Source organism: Athene cunicularia (genome assembly GCF_003259725.1).
Source record: "Athene cunicularia isolate RWA chromosome 1 unlocalized genomic scaffold, athCun1 chr1_part2, whole genome shotgun sequence".
Classification (NCBI taxonomy): domain Eukaryota; kingdom Metazoa; phylum Chordata; class Aves; order Strigiformes; family Strigidae; genus Athene; species Athene cunicularia.
In genome coordinates this window covers 80,666,948-80,686,276 of record NW_020799092.1, presented here as the reverse complement: position 1 = coordinate 80,686,276, position 19,329 = coordinate 80,666,948, and the positions used below count along the sequence as shown (strand labels likewise).

The window sequence follows — 19,329 nt, the reverse complement described above, 5'->3', positions numbered from 1 at the left end:
GATCCAGAACTTGGTTCAGTATCTCCTGTGGCAAAACTAGACCCTGAATCACTTGGGCACATGTAGGCAAAGACATGGAGGAACCAAATTTTCCCTGAAGCACCGAGGAAGAGGATGAGCCCTTGACTGAATGTAAGGCTCTACCTTGGGGTTGCCAGATTGGCCCTTCAGACTCTGTGGACCGTATGGATTAGATCTTCACAACAGGAGCTTAAATGATGAGTAGACATCTGCACTGCAGGCACCTCACTGGAGCTCATAATGTTGACAGTTTGGGATGGTGGAGCAACAGGATCTTTTTCGTGGGCAGGGAGGGGCGTTCCCATCGGTGCCGCTTTTAAAGCTGGGTGTCAGAAATAGCTTTGATCCTGTCTTGCAGCAGAGGGTGGAACCAGGAGACCTCTTGGTGTCCCTTGAAACTCTGTTTTCTCAAATTCCTCTCAAGAAACACCCCCTGCCAGAGCCAGGGTCTAAAAGCAGTAAGTGATCCAGGGTCATTTGCTGCACTGAATCACAGAAAAAAGCCCACTTATTCTTAAAACCTTTTCACGTGCAGGTTCAGGATGTTTTGGGGCAAGGAGAACATCCTTTACTCTACTGCACGAATTCCCATGTATTTCTATGTTGATATTAGCAGCCTTACCCCTTTCCATGAGCATCCTTCTCAACTCACCTCCACAATCTGCAAACATAAGACAGACAGGGCATAGTTTGTCTGCTAGTTCTTTTTTTTTCCCTATGTAAATAAGATTTTGCAACAAAAATAATTATTTTTACAGGCAGCACATGCTTTCATGGACTATTTTTCATCCTTTCCTCCTCCCCTCTTCAAAGCATTCAAATGCCTCCTAACATCTTTAGGCATGAGTGTGACTCCAGCTTAATGGCTGAAGCATCTTGGCAGGTGGTGGTGAACCTCAACCCTCCTTGGCCACAGGTGGACCCCAGGGAGCGGGGCAGCTCTCTGCTCTCCCCCAGGTAACTAGACAGGGCAAGGAAAGCAAGATCCCAAAAGCCTGACACCCTTGCAATGTCAGGATTCTGGGGTAAAAACATCCCCAAATGTGATAATTTTTTGTTACTGTTGTGGTGCTGGTTGGCACTTATTCACTGCCGGAGAGGAGAGGTCTGTGTGTCAAGAAGTGCCACAAAGTAGACAGGAATTAAAAGGTTGTTATGAGGCAAAATGCAGCTCCAAATTTTCCCCCATGACCCAGCACCTTTTACAAATGAGTGGGGATATAGAGATGGCCGGGGTGGTAAGCTTTGCTGACAAAACCACAGGGGAAGAAACGGGGAGAGGGTTTAAAGGGAAAAAAATTAAGAGTTTGAGTAGGAGGTCAGGACTATGGCAGAGACCTCGTGGCCCAGAAGCCCACACTCGTCTCTGAGCATGGAGAGGTGACATGTCTCCACTTGCTGCTAATATTTGATATTAGGGCTGATATTTGCTCTGCCAAGCCAGCATGTGCCGGCACTCAAATTGCTCCAATTTATCTGCTGGCAGGTGTCAGAGTGGCGGCCCCGAGCACGCCTTGCCAGCTGCCTTACCGCATCTGCCTCTCATTTCCGTCCTGACCACCTCCTTCACCTCTTCCTCCTGTGCCATGGTGGAAAACCAGAGGTTAGTCGTGCTTTTCTACCCTGCCAGCATCATCTCTCTCCACTTCGTGCCCCATCCCAACTCTTCGTGCCGCACGGAAGGTGGCCTCTGGTGAAACCACCTCAGCTTGGGTATGGCCAAGATCAGACATTTGGTATCACAGGGACCTCAGTTCAAGCTTTGTGGCTCACCAGGGAAATGATTATCTTTGCAAATTCATGGCCATCCTGTAGCCAGCTCCTCTGGCCAGGAGGAGACCAACATTAGGACCATGGCATACCTCAACCCCGGGCTGGCTTTTCACTGAGTGTCCCCACCCTTTTGTCCCTGAAGCCATAGCTTCTCGGATGTCCCTCACTTCTGACAAGCTTCACCAAACCACCTGCATCCATAAAAAGGGGCTATTGTACTGCAGGCTTGACCCATGGAAATGGGCTGTAGCACTAGGTTTAGATGAGAGATAGCTGCACCTCATTTTGTTCTTCTCCACCTCTTTACGAGGTAACGCTGTTCCCCGCAGAATGAGACATCTGCTCTCACGGATTTTGAGCCTATCCTTCACCCTTGGCCCAGCCAACTGCCACTGTTTCAGCTGAGCATCTTCCACGGGTGATGGTTGGTGTCCTACTGCATTTCATGTGGCCACCCCCTCTGATCCTTTGTAGGGATGACAAATTTTTGGGGCACTTTCTACGTAGGGAGCTGAGCTCTTCAGCTGTCCATGCATAGGGCGCCCTTGCCCATAACACCCATGTTAAAACTAATCCTGCCTGGCCTCCACGCACTGGAAAGATTCAAGTAGTGCATCATATCAGTAAAGGGGCACAAAACCACATTTGTTCGTGCAACAGGATGGTGACCCCAACGCTAGGGGACCTGCAACCACTCCTTCAGGATTTATAAACCCAGAGCAGCAGCTTTTGAAGTAGTGCCAGCTCTCTAATTGCTTTTAAAATGGGGCACATTTCTCTCTCCTGCTATTTCTTTGTATTTGATCAGCCCCGGGGCATTGGCACTGATCCTATTGGCCGCGCAGGAGTTCGAAGCACCACGGGGAGGATGGGAGAAGGGAAATGTGCCTCTGGCTCTGGGTCGTCGTTTGGGCTTGGCATCTTACAGCCCAGCACTGCTCCCACCCCAGCCTGTGCGTGTCTGACATCTCTGGGTAATGGCCAACACTCTCATTTCCCAGATATTCTCTGAATGAATTTTCTTCTCAGCATTTCCCTCCTCCCCTACACCTCTCAGGGGCAGTTTGTCCTATTTTCTCTATTCAGGCTTGTGTAATAGGAGGTGATCTTGGTCTAAAGTACTCACAGAAAGACCAGGATCTCCCTTTTCTCCTTTCTGGCCAGCTGGACCATTTTCACCCTGTTAAAAATGCTTAAGTCATTACAAAAGCTCAGTAGATTGACCATTAAATGCTCCAAGAATAATTGCACGTTAGAGAGGAAAGGATAGACTAGGAAGAGAGATGGGGAAAAAATGTTTTCCTATAAATTTTAGGGATATCTGTGAGTAGCTCACTGAGCAGAGAGGAACAGACTCATCCACATGCAAGGAAGCATGAACAGAAGTGTGTATCAGAGAGCTGGATGCAGGCTCCCATGTACTTTAGGAGCTCTGCTTTATCCAAACAAGGATGTTAACAGCTACAGTTTAAGTTGGGTTTCAATGCAATTTGTAAGGGACCTCAAAGGCTGAGATGGAGGTGCGGAGAGGATCTGGCCTCCAGAGAACCTCTGGGAACCAGACCAGGCTGAAGATTGCAACTGGGATTGCGATCCCAGTGCTGAAAGATGAAGCACAGGGAGGTGCTGCATTTTGCAAACAGGGCTTTCTGCTTCCTAGGAGAAAATACCTTGAGAAATTTTCTACTCGGAACTGGTGAAAAATGGATTTGTTGATTAAAAATATTAAAGGAAAAAGAGCACAGGAAGAATGATCTAAATTAAAGCTGCGATGGTCATTTTTCTCAATCCATGCTCACTTACAGGGGCTGGAGCATGAGGAGAAATCACATTACCCTCCACTAACACATGGAGCTAATGCAATGCCACCTCCTGATGCAAAAAAACCCGTAAGTCAGTGTTGGCAGGACCTGCAGTGTGTAGGGACTGACCCAGAACATGGGTTGGTTGCAGGTTGTGATCTTGAGATGGAGCTCTTGTTTGTATTCTCTGAAGAAGCTGAGCTTTGCCCCTCTGTACTGAGGGACTGCACCGAGTATTGTTCTACTCCGGCTCTGCCATGGCAAGTGTAGGCACTTGGGAGTAAAATGCTCTCTGTGTGCAAAACGTGGAGAGCTGAGAAATGCAACCTAGAACAGGCAAGGTTCCCCCAGCCCCAGCGCAGAGCTCTGTGCTGCTGCAGAGCGGTGAGGAACCTCACTGGGAAGTGAGACTGGCTCAGCCCCATACTGACCATTTCTCCTTTTTGCCCGTCCGCGCCTGGGGGTCCCCTGAGGCAGAGCTGAGTTCTCCCTCTTTTCCCTCGTGGACCCTAGAGAGGAGGAGGAGAGCTCAGTTAGCAGCACCTGGGCACCCTCCAGAGACATCCCACAGCACCAGGCGGGCTTTTCCCCCCAAAGCCCAAGCTGGGCTTCAGAAGGAGAAGATGCTCAGAGTCCTCTCCATCTCAGAAGCTCCCCAGACGGATCAGACGTGATGGGTCAGGGCTCTGGGCTTTGCCCCCTCTGCCCTGGGCAACCATGAAGCATTTCCTCTGGTCCCTCCCCGCAGAAAGGATGGCTGCTGCAGGAGCAGAAGGCAGTTTTCTCTCTCTGACACTGTCTGTCCCGATACTAATTTAAGAAACGGAGTCTCAGCTGGAGGAGAAGGACTTGTAGGTGGAGATAATACCCTCCCACATTAGAAATGAGGGTGGCCTCACTGCTGCTGTTCAGACCCAGGGACTTTCTCTTTTAAGACATGTAGCAGTGTGGGTGTAGAAAGTGGCATCTCACAGTCTCTCTTTAATCAGCGTCCAAACGAAAGCCATTCATCATCTCATACAGGGCTTTCTGAGCACACAGTGCTTGTAACTGCTGATATAAAAACTTCCAGCCTTTTTAAACATACATGAGGGGATCTGTACTTTTATCTCCTTCCTCCCTTCTGCGATTCTTTTGATACGTTTTCCATTGCAAGGTACACCCTGGGGAGCAAGGGAAAGAAGAATAATGTTGCTGCTATGGTCTGAAGCTGGATCTAGTCCATTTTTTACTGTTCTGGAAGGGTCTCTCTATACCTGCACCCCTTTAGGAGAAGGCTTGGGGGCAGGCCTTCCTATAATCACCCTGTCAGTGGTCTACGGGGGGGTAGCTATAGGCTGCTGAACAGTGCTGGAGGCCCAGGGCATCCTCTGTGTCCTTGTGCCACCGAGCAGATTGCTCTAGGTCAAGCCTTTATTTGACGGTGTCTTAGGACACGATACAGATGTTCAGTTTGACCATCAGTATAATGTGAACTTTGCTGCACCACCTGCCTTTTCCCTTCCTTAGTCACGTCTTCCTTAAGACTTAAAACCCAGTGTTGTTGGTTTGGAGTTTAATTTGTGGCTCCGAAGAGCAGGATATAGACTCTCCTAACATGTGATGCTCTTCTCTGTATGGGAGGGAAACCAGGTTAAGAATCAGTAAAGCCTACATAGACACCTTTGTGCCACCCAAGTCAGAAGTCCTGCAAGGGCCTCTGAGACAGGGAGACCTTTGAGACCCAGGAGAGCTGATCTAATGAGGTCCAGACTCAGACTTTCACACAAAATTGGGTCTAGATTGTTCCAACTTCTATCCTTAAAAGTCAAAGCAATTCTCACTGGTGTATCTTTTTCAGCACCGTCCCGAACTGTCAGGTGCAGCTACACATCAGGTAAATTCTCTGTGCTACTGAATGTGCTTCTCACTTGGTGAAGGAGAACCACTGGTGATTGGAGTTTGGCTTATATGGGTGAATAATTCATCAGGGCAAAACAGATTAAAGAAGAAAATCCTGCCAGTGTACCTACCTCCTTTCCTTGTTTTCAAAGCAGCAGCACAATCTAATTCTCATTTAGCAGAAAACCCAAGTATTTTACAAACCGTGTGTGTGTGTGTGTACACCCAGTCTCTACATAATACACATATGTATACAAACACAGGATTAAATCCTTACACATACAGGGATACATCACTCAAGGGTGAAACATGGCATCCCAAAGATCTGCCAGACTCCTAGGCTGGCAGGAATTAAAACGGGGCTACCCCTCAGACAACCTGTGGATAACAGTTGGTCTTTCGGGTAGTTTCCCAACTCCAGCTTTTCTTTTGTTCTCGGTTCTTTCATGTTAATTTATGTAGTCTCTTATCCAAGCCTGAAACTCAGCCAGTCCTACCAGCACAACTGAGAAGGGTATTTTCATCTCCAGCCCTCTTTCACTTGAAAAGTTCTTGTTACTTAATGGATGCTGTCTAAGGGCAGGTGATTAGCATTAATCTCTAGCATCTCCCTCCGCATTGTGTTGGCAGCAGCAAGACACTCTTCATTACCATAGAATCAGGGGGCAGCATGTTCCTGCTCATAAACAGTATTAGCATGTCTCATTTCCAAGTCTTTTTGTTACATTTCAAAAGGTGCCCAGCATGTCTTGCATGCAAAACCACTTATTAAGTATAGCCCACAAATGGGGTCCGAAAGCCACCAGCTTCTTCCGAAACCTTATCATCCTGCTCCCCAGATAATTAGCAACAGGAGGGGTGCACTTGATGCCCTGCTAACTTGAAATTATCAGCCTGCCTTCCTTCACTGAGAGGTCACTCACACCTTATGCTGCAGATAGGAAGAGACGAAAGGGGAAAAAAAGAAATAATCTCCAGTGATAAATGCACGAAGAGATGAAGTTGACCAAGATCCCACAGAAAGACAGGAGACTTTGCAGCCATCTCAACATGGGAGACCTCAGGTGCCAGCTTGTAAGAGGGGTACATGGTGGGAACACATCTGAGGTGCTGTGTCACATGAGGATGTAAGAAGCAGATCTCACCAGGGTTCAGGGCATGCTACAGGCTACTTGCTGCTCACCTGTGGCCCTGGTTCACCCTGTGGCCCTTGAGGTCCATCTGGTCCCACAGCTCCAGTCTTCCCAGGCCATCCCATTTGTCCTTTGAAGCCTCCCAAGCCAGGCACTCCCTTGGCCCCCTGAGAATCACCAACAGAGCAGTTCAAGCACAGGTGGTTTTACAGATGGGCCAGTCAAACGTTACCCAAATACTTTCATGGCATTGGCAATAAGGGGAGACCATTTACGTTCTACTTTGTCTCTAGACGCTCCTAAAAACTATGCTGAGGCACATGGGAAATAAGGAGATGACTAGTGACAGCAAACCCAGCTTCACTAAGGGCAAAGTGTGCCTGACAAATGTGGCGACCATCTACAATGGGGTTACAGAGTTGGTGGATAAGTGAAGAGCAATTGATGTCATCTACCTGGACTTGTGCAAAGTCCCACATGACATCCTTTTCTCTAAATTGGAGACACATGGATTTGATGGATGGAGCACTCGGGGGATAAGGGATTGGCTGGATGGTCACACTCCAAGAGCTGTGGTCAGTGGCTCCATGTCCAAGTGGAGAGCGGTGACAAGTGGTGTCCTCAGGGGTCGGGGTTGGGACCGGCGCTGTTGAACGTCTTTGCTGGGGACATGGACAGTGGGATCGAGGCACCCTCAGCAAGTTCCCCAATGGCACCAAGCTGTGTGCTGTGGTGACACGCTGAGGGAAGGATCCATCCAGAGGGACCTGGACAGGCTGGAGAGGGGGGACGTGCAAACCTCAGGGAGTTCAACAAGGCCAAGGGCAAGGTCCTGCCCAGGGGTCGGAGCAATCCCCAGCACAAACCCAGGCTGGGCGAGGAGGGGATGGAGAGCAGCCCCCAGGAGAAGGACTTGGGGGGGTTGGGGGGTGGAAAACTGAACATGAGCCAGCAATGTGTGCTGGCAGCCCAGAAAGGCCCCATGTGCTGGGCTGCACCCAGAGCAGGGTGGGCACAGGGCCAGGGGGGGATTCTCCCCCTCTGCTCCGCTCTGGGAGACCCCCCTGCAGGGCTGGGTCCAGCTCTGGGGCACCAACAGCAGAAGGACACGGACCTGCTTGAGCGGGGCCAGAGGAGGCCACGGAGATGCTGGGGGGGCTGGAGCCCCCCTGTGAGGACAGGCTGGGAGAGTTGGGGGGTTCAGCTGGAGGAGAGAAGGCTCCGGGGAGACCTTAGAGCGGCCCCCAGGGCTGAAAGGGGCTGCAGGAAAGGGGGGAGGGACTCGTCATCAGGGGTGTAGGGATAGGATAAGGGGGAATGGTTTTAAACTGAGAGGGTAGATTCAGATTAGATCTAAGGAAGAAGTTTTTCCCTGTGAGGGGGGTGAGGCCCTGGCACAGGTTGCCCCCAATGGGGCTTTGGGCAACCTGGGTAGTGGAAGGTGGCCCTGCCCGTGGCAGGGGGGATGGAACTGGATAATCTTTAAGGCTCCTTCCAACTCAAACCATTCTGCGGTTCTATGATTATTCTATGAAATTTCCCATTCAACTGCACTGTTGAGTTTTCTCTTGGAGCTGCTGTGAATAGAAAAGGCTCCCATCAAACACAGCAGAAGGAAAGACTTCTAGTCAGTCCAATACTCAACCTTCAGCAGTGGTTTGTAAGAGGGGAGGAGAGGAATAGTGTGGAATTTCCCCAGAAATAATCTCCCAACCTCCAACCATTCACAGCTCAGAGACTTAGTAAGTCAGAGGTGTTGCTTGTCAAGAGAACTCTTAGTGTTTGACACAGATGACCATCAAGGGATGAGGATCAGAATAGTTATTAAAAAACGCAGCAAATTCTTTAAGACCCCAAATCAGCTGGAGACCAGATGGTGGAGTTGAATGCGAGAAGGGCCTGAGGGGGTGGAAAATGCCAAAAGACTTGATGGGGGCTACTGGGATCATTGTGTGCTTTTCTTTTTTTTTCTTAAAACAATTATTGTTTTAACTGAAACCCCATTTTTTTCCCCTCCATGGAAAGGTACAAGTTTTAGACTTATTCTTTTATGGAAGAAAACGGAAAATTAGGCAATGCAGAGGAGGACTGGTGGGGAGTGATCAAGGTGAGGGACTCCTCAGGGAGCTGCGGGCAGAGCCCAGGTCAGCTTGGGGACCTTTTCCATTCCTATGTCCAACGTGCCCAGGAGGCAACAACATTACTCATTTTTCTGCCCCACAACATCCCAGGTATCCTTTACCCTGGGCATGGTGGTGTTGAATAATCCCACTTTAAGAGTTTGGATGGCTTTTCCTCACACTGAGCAGGCACCCTCCTGGGATTTTGTACATTGGTAGAGGGTGAATTTAAGGAGACCTCCCTCTCCCACCCTTTCCAACTGCAGTCCCAGTCTTAATGCGCCAGACAGCTGACATTTGCCCACTGGAAAGGGTACCTATGATGTAGAAAGTGTATAATTTTGTTAACTTGACCTGATGGATGTGGGATTTATCCTTTTATAAATGGCAGCTTGATGCCATCTGGTGAGCACTAACCTTTTCTCCTTTCTCCCCAGGAATCCCCGAGGCACCATCGTCTCCTGATTCTCCCTGTTCACCCTGGAAAGAGCCAAGATAAAATCATGGCCAATGTGGACTTGGCAAGGTTGCGATTTGCTAAATGAACCAGCTTTTCTTCAGATTATATTAGTATTTACTGAGTATGACCCAGCAGGGTCTCTCGGCCTGAGTATCTGTGGTACTCAAGGAGACTGAAAGAAATCTCATTAAAAAGCTTCATTACTTGACAGGTGCAATAGTGCCTGTGGAGCATCAGGGCTGGGGTGGATGAACCTGGCTGAGTCTCGCAGAGGTGAGTGAAGGGGTCCCAGTGTCCAAGCATCTTCACCCAGATCTATGCTGATTTATAGGAACAGAATCAGAATAACCCCATTTGTGCCCTTTGAAAGAATTAAGCACATTGCAGTGGTGGATTTTGCAGCATCTGCAAAGCTTTTTGGAAACCTCTTATTGTAGGCAAGTGCATAATTTAGACATGCACCTTTTGTCCGTTGGATCCATCCAGCCCTGGGATCCCTGCTTTTCCAGGACTGCCAATTTCTCCCTGTGGATGAAAAAGCAATGGATGGGCTGCCTGCAAGCACAAACAACCCCTAAAACATTGGGAAAACTGGCTCTGAAAAGTCAAGGTAAGTGGTACTTGAGGGGGGAATATCATGATACTCCTGGTAACAGAAAGCCTAAGTATAGGCAAAGTCTTACTTTAGACCAGTATAAATTTTAGATTCTTTTGACTCCAAGCCCACCTACATGAAAGTAGGTGGGAAATTCACTGAACACTACTTCATTTACCCAATAGACCAAGGATGATAAAGGAAAATATTAATAATGACAACAATAATAATAACATATCCCATTGGCTCAGCTATCAACAACTCCCCTACTTCCTATCAAGCTTTTCAAAACCCTTCATAAAAAGACTATTAAGGGTCATTATCCCTGTTTATAGAGAAAGGACTAATGGTGCTGACAATTAGAGCAATGTGCCCAGCAGTAACTGTGAACTGAGTCCAGGCAGTTGCTAAGCCACAGACTAGGAAGGGTTTGGGGCAGGGTCTGTTGTTTTTTTTTATCCCAGATTATCAAGAAGTTCCCTGTAAGCCTTAAAACCTTCCCATCCATTCCTCCCCGCTCTGCACAGTCATGTTTCCCCATGCTGGAGCCTGCAGCCCCACACTACAAGAGGGACATCTCCTGCCAGAGTTAGGGTGGCTTCTTCACGCACGATGCTATCCTGGGGCTGATTGGGAAACACTGCTGGAAAGGGGGCAGGATGGAAAGCTGGCCTTAGCTCACCTTGGTGCCTTTGGCTCCGGGAGCACCGGTGCGTCCTGGAAGGCCTTGTAAGCCCTGAGGGTAAAGCAGATCACAGGTAGTGATGTTAAATCAAAGTGAGGGCAGGAGGGAGGAACTCTCCATGAGAACAGGGCTAACCCCAATGCAGTGCTGCAAGCTCTTCCCTTGCTCACAGCATCTGTCCCCATCGGGCTTGCTGCAGCCTGGACCCTGAGCTCTCTTCTCTGCTTGTCCCAACCTCTATTTCACAGAATCACAGAGTGGTAGAGGTTGGAAGGGGGCTCTTGAGGGTATCTTGTCCAACTCTCCTGCTCAAGCAGGACCATCTAAACCCAGTTGACCAGGACAATGTTCAGACAGATTTGAGTATCTCTAAGGATCGAGACCTCACAGGATCTCACCCATATCCTACCTTTGTTCCTTTCTGCCCGATGTCACCCGTGGTCCCAGGATCACCTTTCCCTCCCTACATAAAGACAAACATATCATGTACAGCCTGAAAAGTAAAGAATGCAGCCCCGGTGACAGCATCACCTTGCATTTATATTGTTCTTTCATCTACCAGAGGCTCCTTGAAAATTTGCAGGTCACGGTCACCTTGTTGCTATAAATGCAGCCAGCTCTGGGGTGGGACAGGGAACGACCTTGCAGAAGATGGGTGACTGTGACAGGGCTGCTAGTGAAGTGGGACAAAATGCAGTGATGAGTTGCTACAGGGTCTGTAGCTTATGTTGGGCAAAGTTGGAAAATGACCCTTGAGGACCTGTGTGTTGGAGTGAATGTTACTGAGGTTTGGGAGTTAACGGAGTGGCAGCAACCACGAGGACCTGCACTGTGGAGATGTTAGATGGTCTCTCCCAGCTGTTTTGTTGGTCACTCCCCCTGGAAATTGAGTCTGTAATTCAAAGTCTGGATCCTTCAGGCATTACCTGAACGATCTAGAGGACATTCATTAATTTCAGTGAGGTCTTCCTTTCCTGCTCCTTCCCAAAATCTTCTAATGTTTGGGTTTTTTTATTCTTACACGGGAAAACAAAAGAGAAAAACCACCAGCAAATTTGAACTTTTTTCCAGAAAAAAGACCCAGTTAATAAATAATAATAAATAAATAATAAAGACTTAGTTCCCACCAAGCATCAGTTTGGAGATGTGTTTTCAGTAATAAGGGGCTGAAGTCCCATCATGTGCAGGAATTTATCTGGGAGCAAGGGAGGCATCCTGTTTGACAGAGAACCAGCTCATCCCAGGAAAGCGAGGCCCAGAAGGGCTGTAACAAATGATTGCTTTGTCCCTTGCTCTCTCCATCAGGCAGGTCAGCATCAAGGGTAACTGGACTTGGTATATGAAAGAACTTGAAATTTGGGCCTTGGTAAGTAACAAAGGAAAATTCATGCTGAAAAACATGTGAACACCTAGAGAAGTCTATCCCTAGAGATATGGACAGATTCTCTTCATCCAGAGAATGGCTCCTCCTAAAAACCATGCCAGGATGTCCACTAAAGACTTCTCCAGGAGGTTTAGGGAGCAATTTCGTCTCTTTTCTAGAAAAAACTCACCCTGAGCAAGACCCTGACTCTAGTAACCAGGCATGTAGGGTGTGAGAGGAGAAATGAACTTGGGATCAAGAAAGGCACAGAGCCTTTTTCTTCCTGCCAAATGAACCACGTCTTTTCCTGCTACTCACCGGCTTCCCCTTCTGCCCCTGAAGACCCCTGTCACCTTTGGCTCCCTTGTTTCCATTCTTCCCATTGAGACCTGCTGCACCCTGCCAGAAAGAGGAGAAAAATTAATTTATGTGTCAGCTCTTGCAGGGAAAGCGGCCGAGGACAGTCATCAGGATGAAAAATCAATAGTAAGAGCCTGGATTGTGTCTTCCCACAGCCAGAGGTCAGAAGTTATGCTGGTACTAGTGACCTGAGGCTGGGATTTAGCACCCATTCCTCATGGGCTTGTAAACCACTAGCAAATGTAGCCTGTGAGTTGATTTATATTTACGATTACAGCTTGGTCAATAGAGGGGCATGGCAGCTAAAGAGTAGTTCTGGGCCAAGAAAATCTAGGTGGTGATGGTTGCGGTTGAAAACAGGAGCAAGGGCATTAAGCAGGCAGCATCACCCTGCGAGTTTGGAGGGATGCACAGAGTCCTGGGCCATGGGGTCTGCAGCTTCAGACCCAGTCAGTGAAGTCAAGCAGTGCTGGGTGGTGAAATTCGGTTTGGGGAATGAACGGATCCAGTATGGGATTGCTCACAGCTGCAGTTCAGAGAAGATCTCCTATCGGGGCAGTTGAGGGCCAAAAGAGAGATCCTCACCCAGCCGAGGCTTGTGGGCAATGCAGGACAGAGGTGATCCTCCCAGAAGGCACCTTCTTGCCACACTTCGGAGGTTCTTGGCTCGTGAAGCAAATTTGCAGCTCAGCTCAGTGTGGGACACTGGAGCCACCTCCAGCATCAGGGCCTCTTCGCATGGGGGCTCCCGCTGTTTTGGTAGCAAACTAAAAGCTACTGGAAATGCCTTTTGGGTTTGGGTTGTTTTGTTTTGTTTTTTTTTCTTATTTTGCAGAGCTGCCAGAGTCTACTCATCCATTCAGACCAATTTTGATGGCAGTTTTCAGAACCTGGATGTGAGATGAAATCAGATTTATCCCCACTTGAGACACTGATTGCACAGGGCTCAGCTCACTCAGAGGAGAATGAATTCTCTGTTTAAGCAGATCAGGAGATGAACAAGTGGCATTCTCTACTTGGAATTAATTTGCAGTAGGTTGTTGAAAGGAAACACATTTATTAAAAAAAAATAAAATCAGTCGTCAGATTTGTATGTCAAGCAGACTCATCACCTCTCCAGTTACTACTCCTCTCAGTGATGAACAGACTCTTCAAACATGATCACGGTGACAAATAAACATCCCAGAATCACACAGAGACAGTGCTGCCCCTGAGGGTGGGACAGGTGGCGAGGACAGACTCACTACCTTTTTATTCCCAGGTATAAACATTCAGCTCCTCCTCTGGGGAGCATGTTGCTTCTTCAAACCCCTCCCCAAACCTTGGCACATTTTACATTTCAGAGTGAGAGGAGTGTTTGAGAGGCAACCGGGTCCTCTTCCATGGCTCTGCTGATCATGTCTGGATCAGGTAAAGTCCACATTCCTCCAGCACTGCCTACACTATCAGGCACAAACATCTCGTGCAAGCTCTTTATTTACCATTAAATAATTATTGACACAATCAATATAAAGTTCCATCTGAAGAAGTAAATGGACCATAAAACCCCCAGCTAACTAGCGTTTCTCTGTTTGCTTGCAAGGACAGATTGCTTGCTTGGAGGGTAATAAACCTGTTGGTTTGATGGTTAAATCTCACAAGCCCAGACATCAAGTGCCTGGTGAGACAGCTTTGAACTGGGTACAGATCCATCTGGCCGGGGATTTACACACCTGTATCCAAGGGGATGTGCTAAAAAGCTTATCCTTGAGCACTGCCTGATCCTGAAGGAACCCGACACTAGTTAGAGATTTCCCAATTAGCTTTAATATTTCTCTTTGTTGTCCCTAGTGTCCCCTCTGTCAAGGAGAGACCTTTCCCTGTTTTCTTGTGCTTCCCCACCGGCCCATGTCCAACTCTCATCTCTTCTGCCTGCCTTAGATCATGAGGTGCTTCTTGCCTGCTCTTGACCTGAAAGAAGCCCAAATGGCTTTAGGAAAAGTTAAGCTCATAATATGTGCTGGTAGGCTGAAAGGTAGCTGGGTCTAAGCCATGCCTACTTGGTCTAGTAAACATAAGCAGGTTTTTGACCTGGGTCTTATCTCACTGTAGGTGGACTCCTACTCATCATGAGCTGAGGAGTCTTTGTCGTATGGACTAGAAGCTTTATAATAAGGCTCGGACGTGACAGCAGGTCTGTCCCTGCTTCAGCTGGAGGGGAAGCAGGTCAAAGAGGTGATGCTTTTCAAGGCCATCTGCACCCAGGACAAGAGAAAGATGGAATAGGAGGGAAAAAAAAATAAAAAGAGGAAGATGAAAATGTTTAAGCACTAGGCAAGGGAAAGAAGATGAATGGAGATTTGTTCCCTCAGATTTACATTCATTGTTCTGCCAGGCAAATAAAGGCTGGGCAATAAAAGCTAGTAAAATGGCAGTTTAAAGGTAATTACTGGTGGAGTACTGGAAATGGCTCTTGCTATTTGGTTCTGTTATTAAAGTGTTGCACGAACAGGCTTCATTTAACTGCAAAGACATCAGGTACCACGAAGGCACAGCAACGCAGAGGCTTAGTCATAAGTCCTGAGCGCTGGCTGTGACGCAAAGACATCTTTGAGAAGCGGAGGATCTCTGCTTCCAGGCACAAATTCCCACGAAGCTTTGGGCTGGAGCCAGGGAGGAGCCTGCTTTGTCTCCAGGCTCATCATTTCCCTTCAGATAAACTAGCTGGGGAGTGAGATGGGTAACCCATGGGAAGTGTGAAACCCTCAGCAGAAACGTTGCCCCAGTGGCATGCCCCAAAAGGATCGATCTGTTTGAAGACACGTCAGAGGGCGAAGGCATTTCCAAACCATGGTGTAGGCTGCAACCTCTGCGAAAACGTCTCCCATCTCCTGGGTTTCAGTGCTCAGTATTTGGTGGGAGTTTCAACCTCACAGTTTCATGTGTGTTTTTATCCCTTCCCTGCTTCATCTTTTGTCTAGACTGTCCTGTCCACAGTTACTTGCTGCAGACCTGAGCATCCTCCCCAAAAAATCCTGTCTTGGTGTGGGAGCTGCCACTGGTCCTCACAGCCATAGTGAGCATTTGTTCTCAGACACTACATTTCAGAGATGGGTCAGCCTGATACCCTGCTGCAAAACCTCTGAGGTATCCTGGGCAGAGATCTCCACCCAAGCTCTGGCTGACTGACTTCTCTTTGACGAGCCTGAGTTCATCAGAAGTGCTCAGGAAACATCAAGACACACTTCCAGGGCAAGAACTTCTTAGGAGATGGATTTTTCCACTCCGAGTGGCCAGGGGCAGCTCTTGTCAAGCCCAAGGCAGACCCCCACACCCCACCTTTCCTATCCTCTGGCCAATTGTTCAGTGTGCAGGAGAACTGGGATGCCACATGGCTTCACCTAAATCCCCATGCAGCCAATGGAGGAAGGTAGCACTTTCTTGTTGGTACCTCTTCAGAGTTGCCTACCTGCCACTCTTATCAAGAGCTCTTATGCTCTTAGTATCTATGGTAAAGTCAAATTCCTGCTTATAACCATTCTCACACTTACCTGGGTTATAGGGCCTTGATTATCACTTGGTTTTCAGACCCTGCAGAGTGGTGGCTGGTTTTGACTGTAGCATTGTGCTGTGTAACAGTGGCAGAAGAGTGTCCTTTAGCCTTCCATCAGCCTTCCTGGACTGGCCATATTTAGCATCTGATTGTCCTAGTGTTAACCAGAACCCCCTGACATAAATTGCAACTGGGGAGGGTCAGGCTGGGCAGGAGGAGAAAATGTTTCCCAGCAAGAGTGGTGCGAGAGTGGAACAGGCTGCCCAGGGAGGGAGGAGTCCCCATCCCTGGGGGGGTTTCAGGGCCATTTGGATGAGCTGTGGGGGATGTGGGGTAGGGGAGAACTTTGTAGAGTCGGGCTGAGGGTTGGACTCGATGATCCCGAGGGGCTTTTCCAGCCTGAATGATTCTGGGATTCTGTGTTTCTGTGACTTGCTTTCACTTCTTGCTTTGACTTCAGGTATACGGCTTTGCTTTCACATCTTGCGAGCTCCACTGCTCTCAGTGATCAGCGTGGATTGAAAAATCCTGTATTTCTCCCATCCTTCCCCTCACTGACATGCTGGTGGCTCCGCTCCAACGTGGGCTTTGGAAGATGTGCTCTGGCAAGCACTGAAGAACGAAGCACATCAGAAATGGTTCTGAGAGCACAAGCAGAAGGTCCGGGGAGGTGATGCATCTCCCACCCTCCAGGTAAGTTGAAGTGGGACACCCTGGGAATAAGCACATGGTTGTGTGGTTGGTGTTACCACAGAGACCCTGGCTTCCTCGGTTATAGGGCAAGGATCCACAGGCTGCTGGATAAATCTAGAGCCCAGCTCACAAGAGGAGGTGAACATCTCTGAACTTTTCCGTACAGTGAAAAGGACTGCAAACCAGGATGGAAAGGGCCAAGGAACACTGCTAATTGTAGACCCTAGAAACCCTGAATAGAGAGTAATGGAGGGGAAGAAGGGCATTCGTAATAGAGCTTTAGGGAGAATAATGGGTTAACGGGATGTTATATTAATGCACAAAGCATGAGAAATAAAGAGGAGCTGGAAGCCTTAATACATGATCAAGATGATGACTTAATAGGCATAACACAGACTGCAATATTAATATAAAAGGGTGAAGCATGGCAGGAACTTCAGTGTAAAAGAGCACAGTGCTTTTAGAAAAGAGGAAAAAGGAGGAGAAGGTGTCTGAAATACTAAGAATGCATTCATTTGCCTTGAGGTCCAGTCAACTAGATCCATTGAAATTCTCTGGCCATTGATTACAGGGAGAAGACACAAATGCTGTCAACTTGGTTAGGAACTCCTACAGATCACCAAATCAAAGTATATGGATGAGACTTTGTACAAGCTGATTAAATTACTCAGAGTGGATTCAGCAGGACAGAAAGGGGCCAATAAAAGTTTGCAATGAGCTGGTGGCACTTTGTTGATACGAAAGATGGAATTAGAGGGAGCTGAAGGAAAATGAGAACTGCTAACCATTACCCTTAAGACTTAAGCATAGGACAGATTTGCTACAGGTAGACTGGTCCAAGTAGTGTCTATCTTCAAGGAAAGGGAAGAAGAGGACTTGGGGAATGATAAATGAGACAGCCTAGCCTGCCTTTCTGGAATAACTTGGGGAAAAAAAACAATCAAAGTATCTGGGAGCACTTAGAAGATAAAGTTGAGACCTGGGTTTGTGAAGAACAAGTCAGATCAGGATGTTGCACCCTAACACCAGTGTCTGAAATAAATGATGTGAATCATGTGCTGAGAGCACCCTAAAGATGCCAATAAACCATGTCTGAGCATGGCTCGCTCGGATGGGGAAAGTGAACGTGCAGACATCTAACCCGAGGTGAGATGAATTTCTCTAGGACGCCGTATATCAAGGCTCTTCCAACAAGGCCCCAGCTCTGATCTGACTTTTCCAATTTTACAAATTTAATGAAGGACCGAAACCAAGCTCTATTATCTCAGCCTAGCTCCAAGCACAGCACAGATAGCATTAACCTGCACCAGTAGAATCCCTAAATATTTCCAAAAGAGAGATTACTTAGCTTTCCTCCAATACTGACTGAGAAGATAACACTTTCTGGTAGTTAACCGTATTATGTGCCGACCCCCACGGGTGCTGGTAGAAAACAGCAAATCATCCAACCGTGACTGGATGGTGGCTGGCCAGGACGCTGGAGTCCAACTGCGCTTCCTTTGCCCTCAGCAGCCTCAACAAACTTACTCCTGCACTACTACTGGCTGTCACCTATGGATTCAGGTGTTCACTACAAAACAATTTCAGAAACGAACTCAGTCCAACGCCTACGTGCGGCGATGCCAGATGCTGATGTCTTACAGCACGTTACAGCCTCGTTGCTTTGGCAAAGTGCTCAGAAGGTTGTTTACAATTAGGCAGGGGTTGAAATACTTAATTGAATGAAGGCCTTTTTTCTAAGTGAGCAATTACCAGTCTGGATTATGGGCTTGTAAATAGTTACACAGCCATGATCAGTAATCAGTGGGCAGTGCTGAACGGCTGTGGAGCCTTCAGAGCAACAGATAGTTGCTGAGAATCACCCACTCATACAAAAAGAGGCATAATTGGGGAATAGGCCAAGAAAATACCGATATTGAAAAAAACCCAATTGAACAGACTCGTATTTGTAGGGCCTGAGAAAAAGTCCCAGTCATCTTTTGGTGTTCCCTCCCCTCTTATTCCTTCCTTGCCCAGGTGAAAAGAAATCAGTGGGGACTTTTTTGCTTTGGACAGCCTTGGAGACCATTTTTTCACTTGGGATTTCTTGCAGGTGAAATGGTGAAGTTCAAAAGCATGTAAACACTTTTGCAAATTGACATTGCTTTTCTTCTTCCTTTTTTTTTTTTTTTTAACTTTTCCCCAATTGCAATTTGTCAGGAAACAAGGTGAACTCAGAAATTATCCAGATCCTCCAACGTAACTGTTTCCCCTCTGGCCAGCAACATGCACCCACTGAGAGCTGAGAACAGCCACTTGTAGTCCAGTCTCTTAAGGATACATACATTTCTCATGGGATAAACAACCTGTAGTCATAATTTGAACAGAAAACATCACCCGTTCATGTCTGGCAATGCCCCTTAATACACTAAAGGCATTAAAAAGAATAAATAAATGCATATTTCACATGTTCCTTAGTGTAAAATACAACATCCTATTAAAACATACCTCTGGCTGTGGCCCCCCCCTGCCCACCACTGGTTTTCCAGCAAAGCCTCTTTGAACGTGGGCTTTGTGGGGCAGCATTGAGCCAGCATCACCTCATCTCACCCCGCAACCCACACACATGGCTGTGGGGACAGGACCAGCAGTGTGAGCCCAGCTCCGTGCCCAAAACTTGGAAAGGCAGAGAAACATGCTCCAACTCACAGCAGAGCCCGGCAAGCCTGGTTCTCCTGGGTCCCCCTGCAAGGAAAGTGGTGATGAGTTACCACAGTACAGAGCTGCATTTCCTCTGGAAATGGGGATTGCTATAGGAGATACCTACAGCTGTCAGAGAGGAGACAAGTGGACCTTTGGGAACCCCTCTGCAGCAGCAGCTGGAATGGACAGGTAGGGTACCCCAAATATCTCAGCTGGGCAACTGAATGGA

General features: G+C 47.9%; 1 protein-coding gene across 1 annotated transcript in view; it reads right to left on the bottom strand.

Annotated features, from left to right (window-relative positions):
* The window catches only part of LOC113491400 (collagen alpha-1(VII) chain-like), a 142,906-nt gene that overhangs the window by 15,150 nt on the left and 108,427 nt on the right, over positions 1-19,329 (bottom strand). Inside the window, exons 78-88 of the mRNA XM_026868298.1 lie at positions 19,107-19,142; positions 12,152-12,232; positions 10,880-10,933; positions 10,468-10,521; positions 9,653-9,715; positions 9,148-9,210; positions 6,661-6,777; positions 4,028-4,105; positions 2,921-2,974; positions 1,552-1,600; positions 644-682 (exon numbers count right to left, since the gene is read on the bottom strand). Of these exons, the coding sequence (XP_026724099.1) occupies positions 644-682; positions 1,552-1,600; positions 2,921-2,974; positions 4,028-4,105; positions 6,661-6,777; positions 9,148-9,210; positions 9,653-9,715; positions 10,468-10,521; positions 10,880-10,933; positions 12,152-12,232; positions 19,107-19,142 (688 nt within the window). The remainder of the gene's footprint in view (positions 1-643; positions 683-1,551; positions 1,601-2,920; positions 2,975-4,027; positions 4,106-6,660; positions 6,778-9,147; positions 9,211-9,652; positions 9,716-10,467; positions 10,522-10,879; positions 10,934-12,151; positions 12,233-19,106; positions 19,143-19,329) is intronic.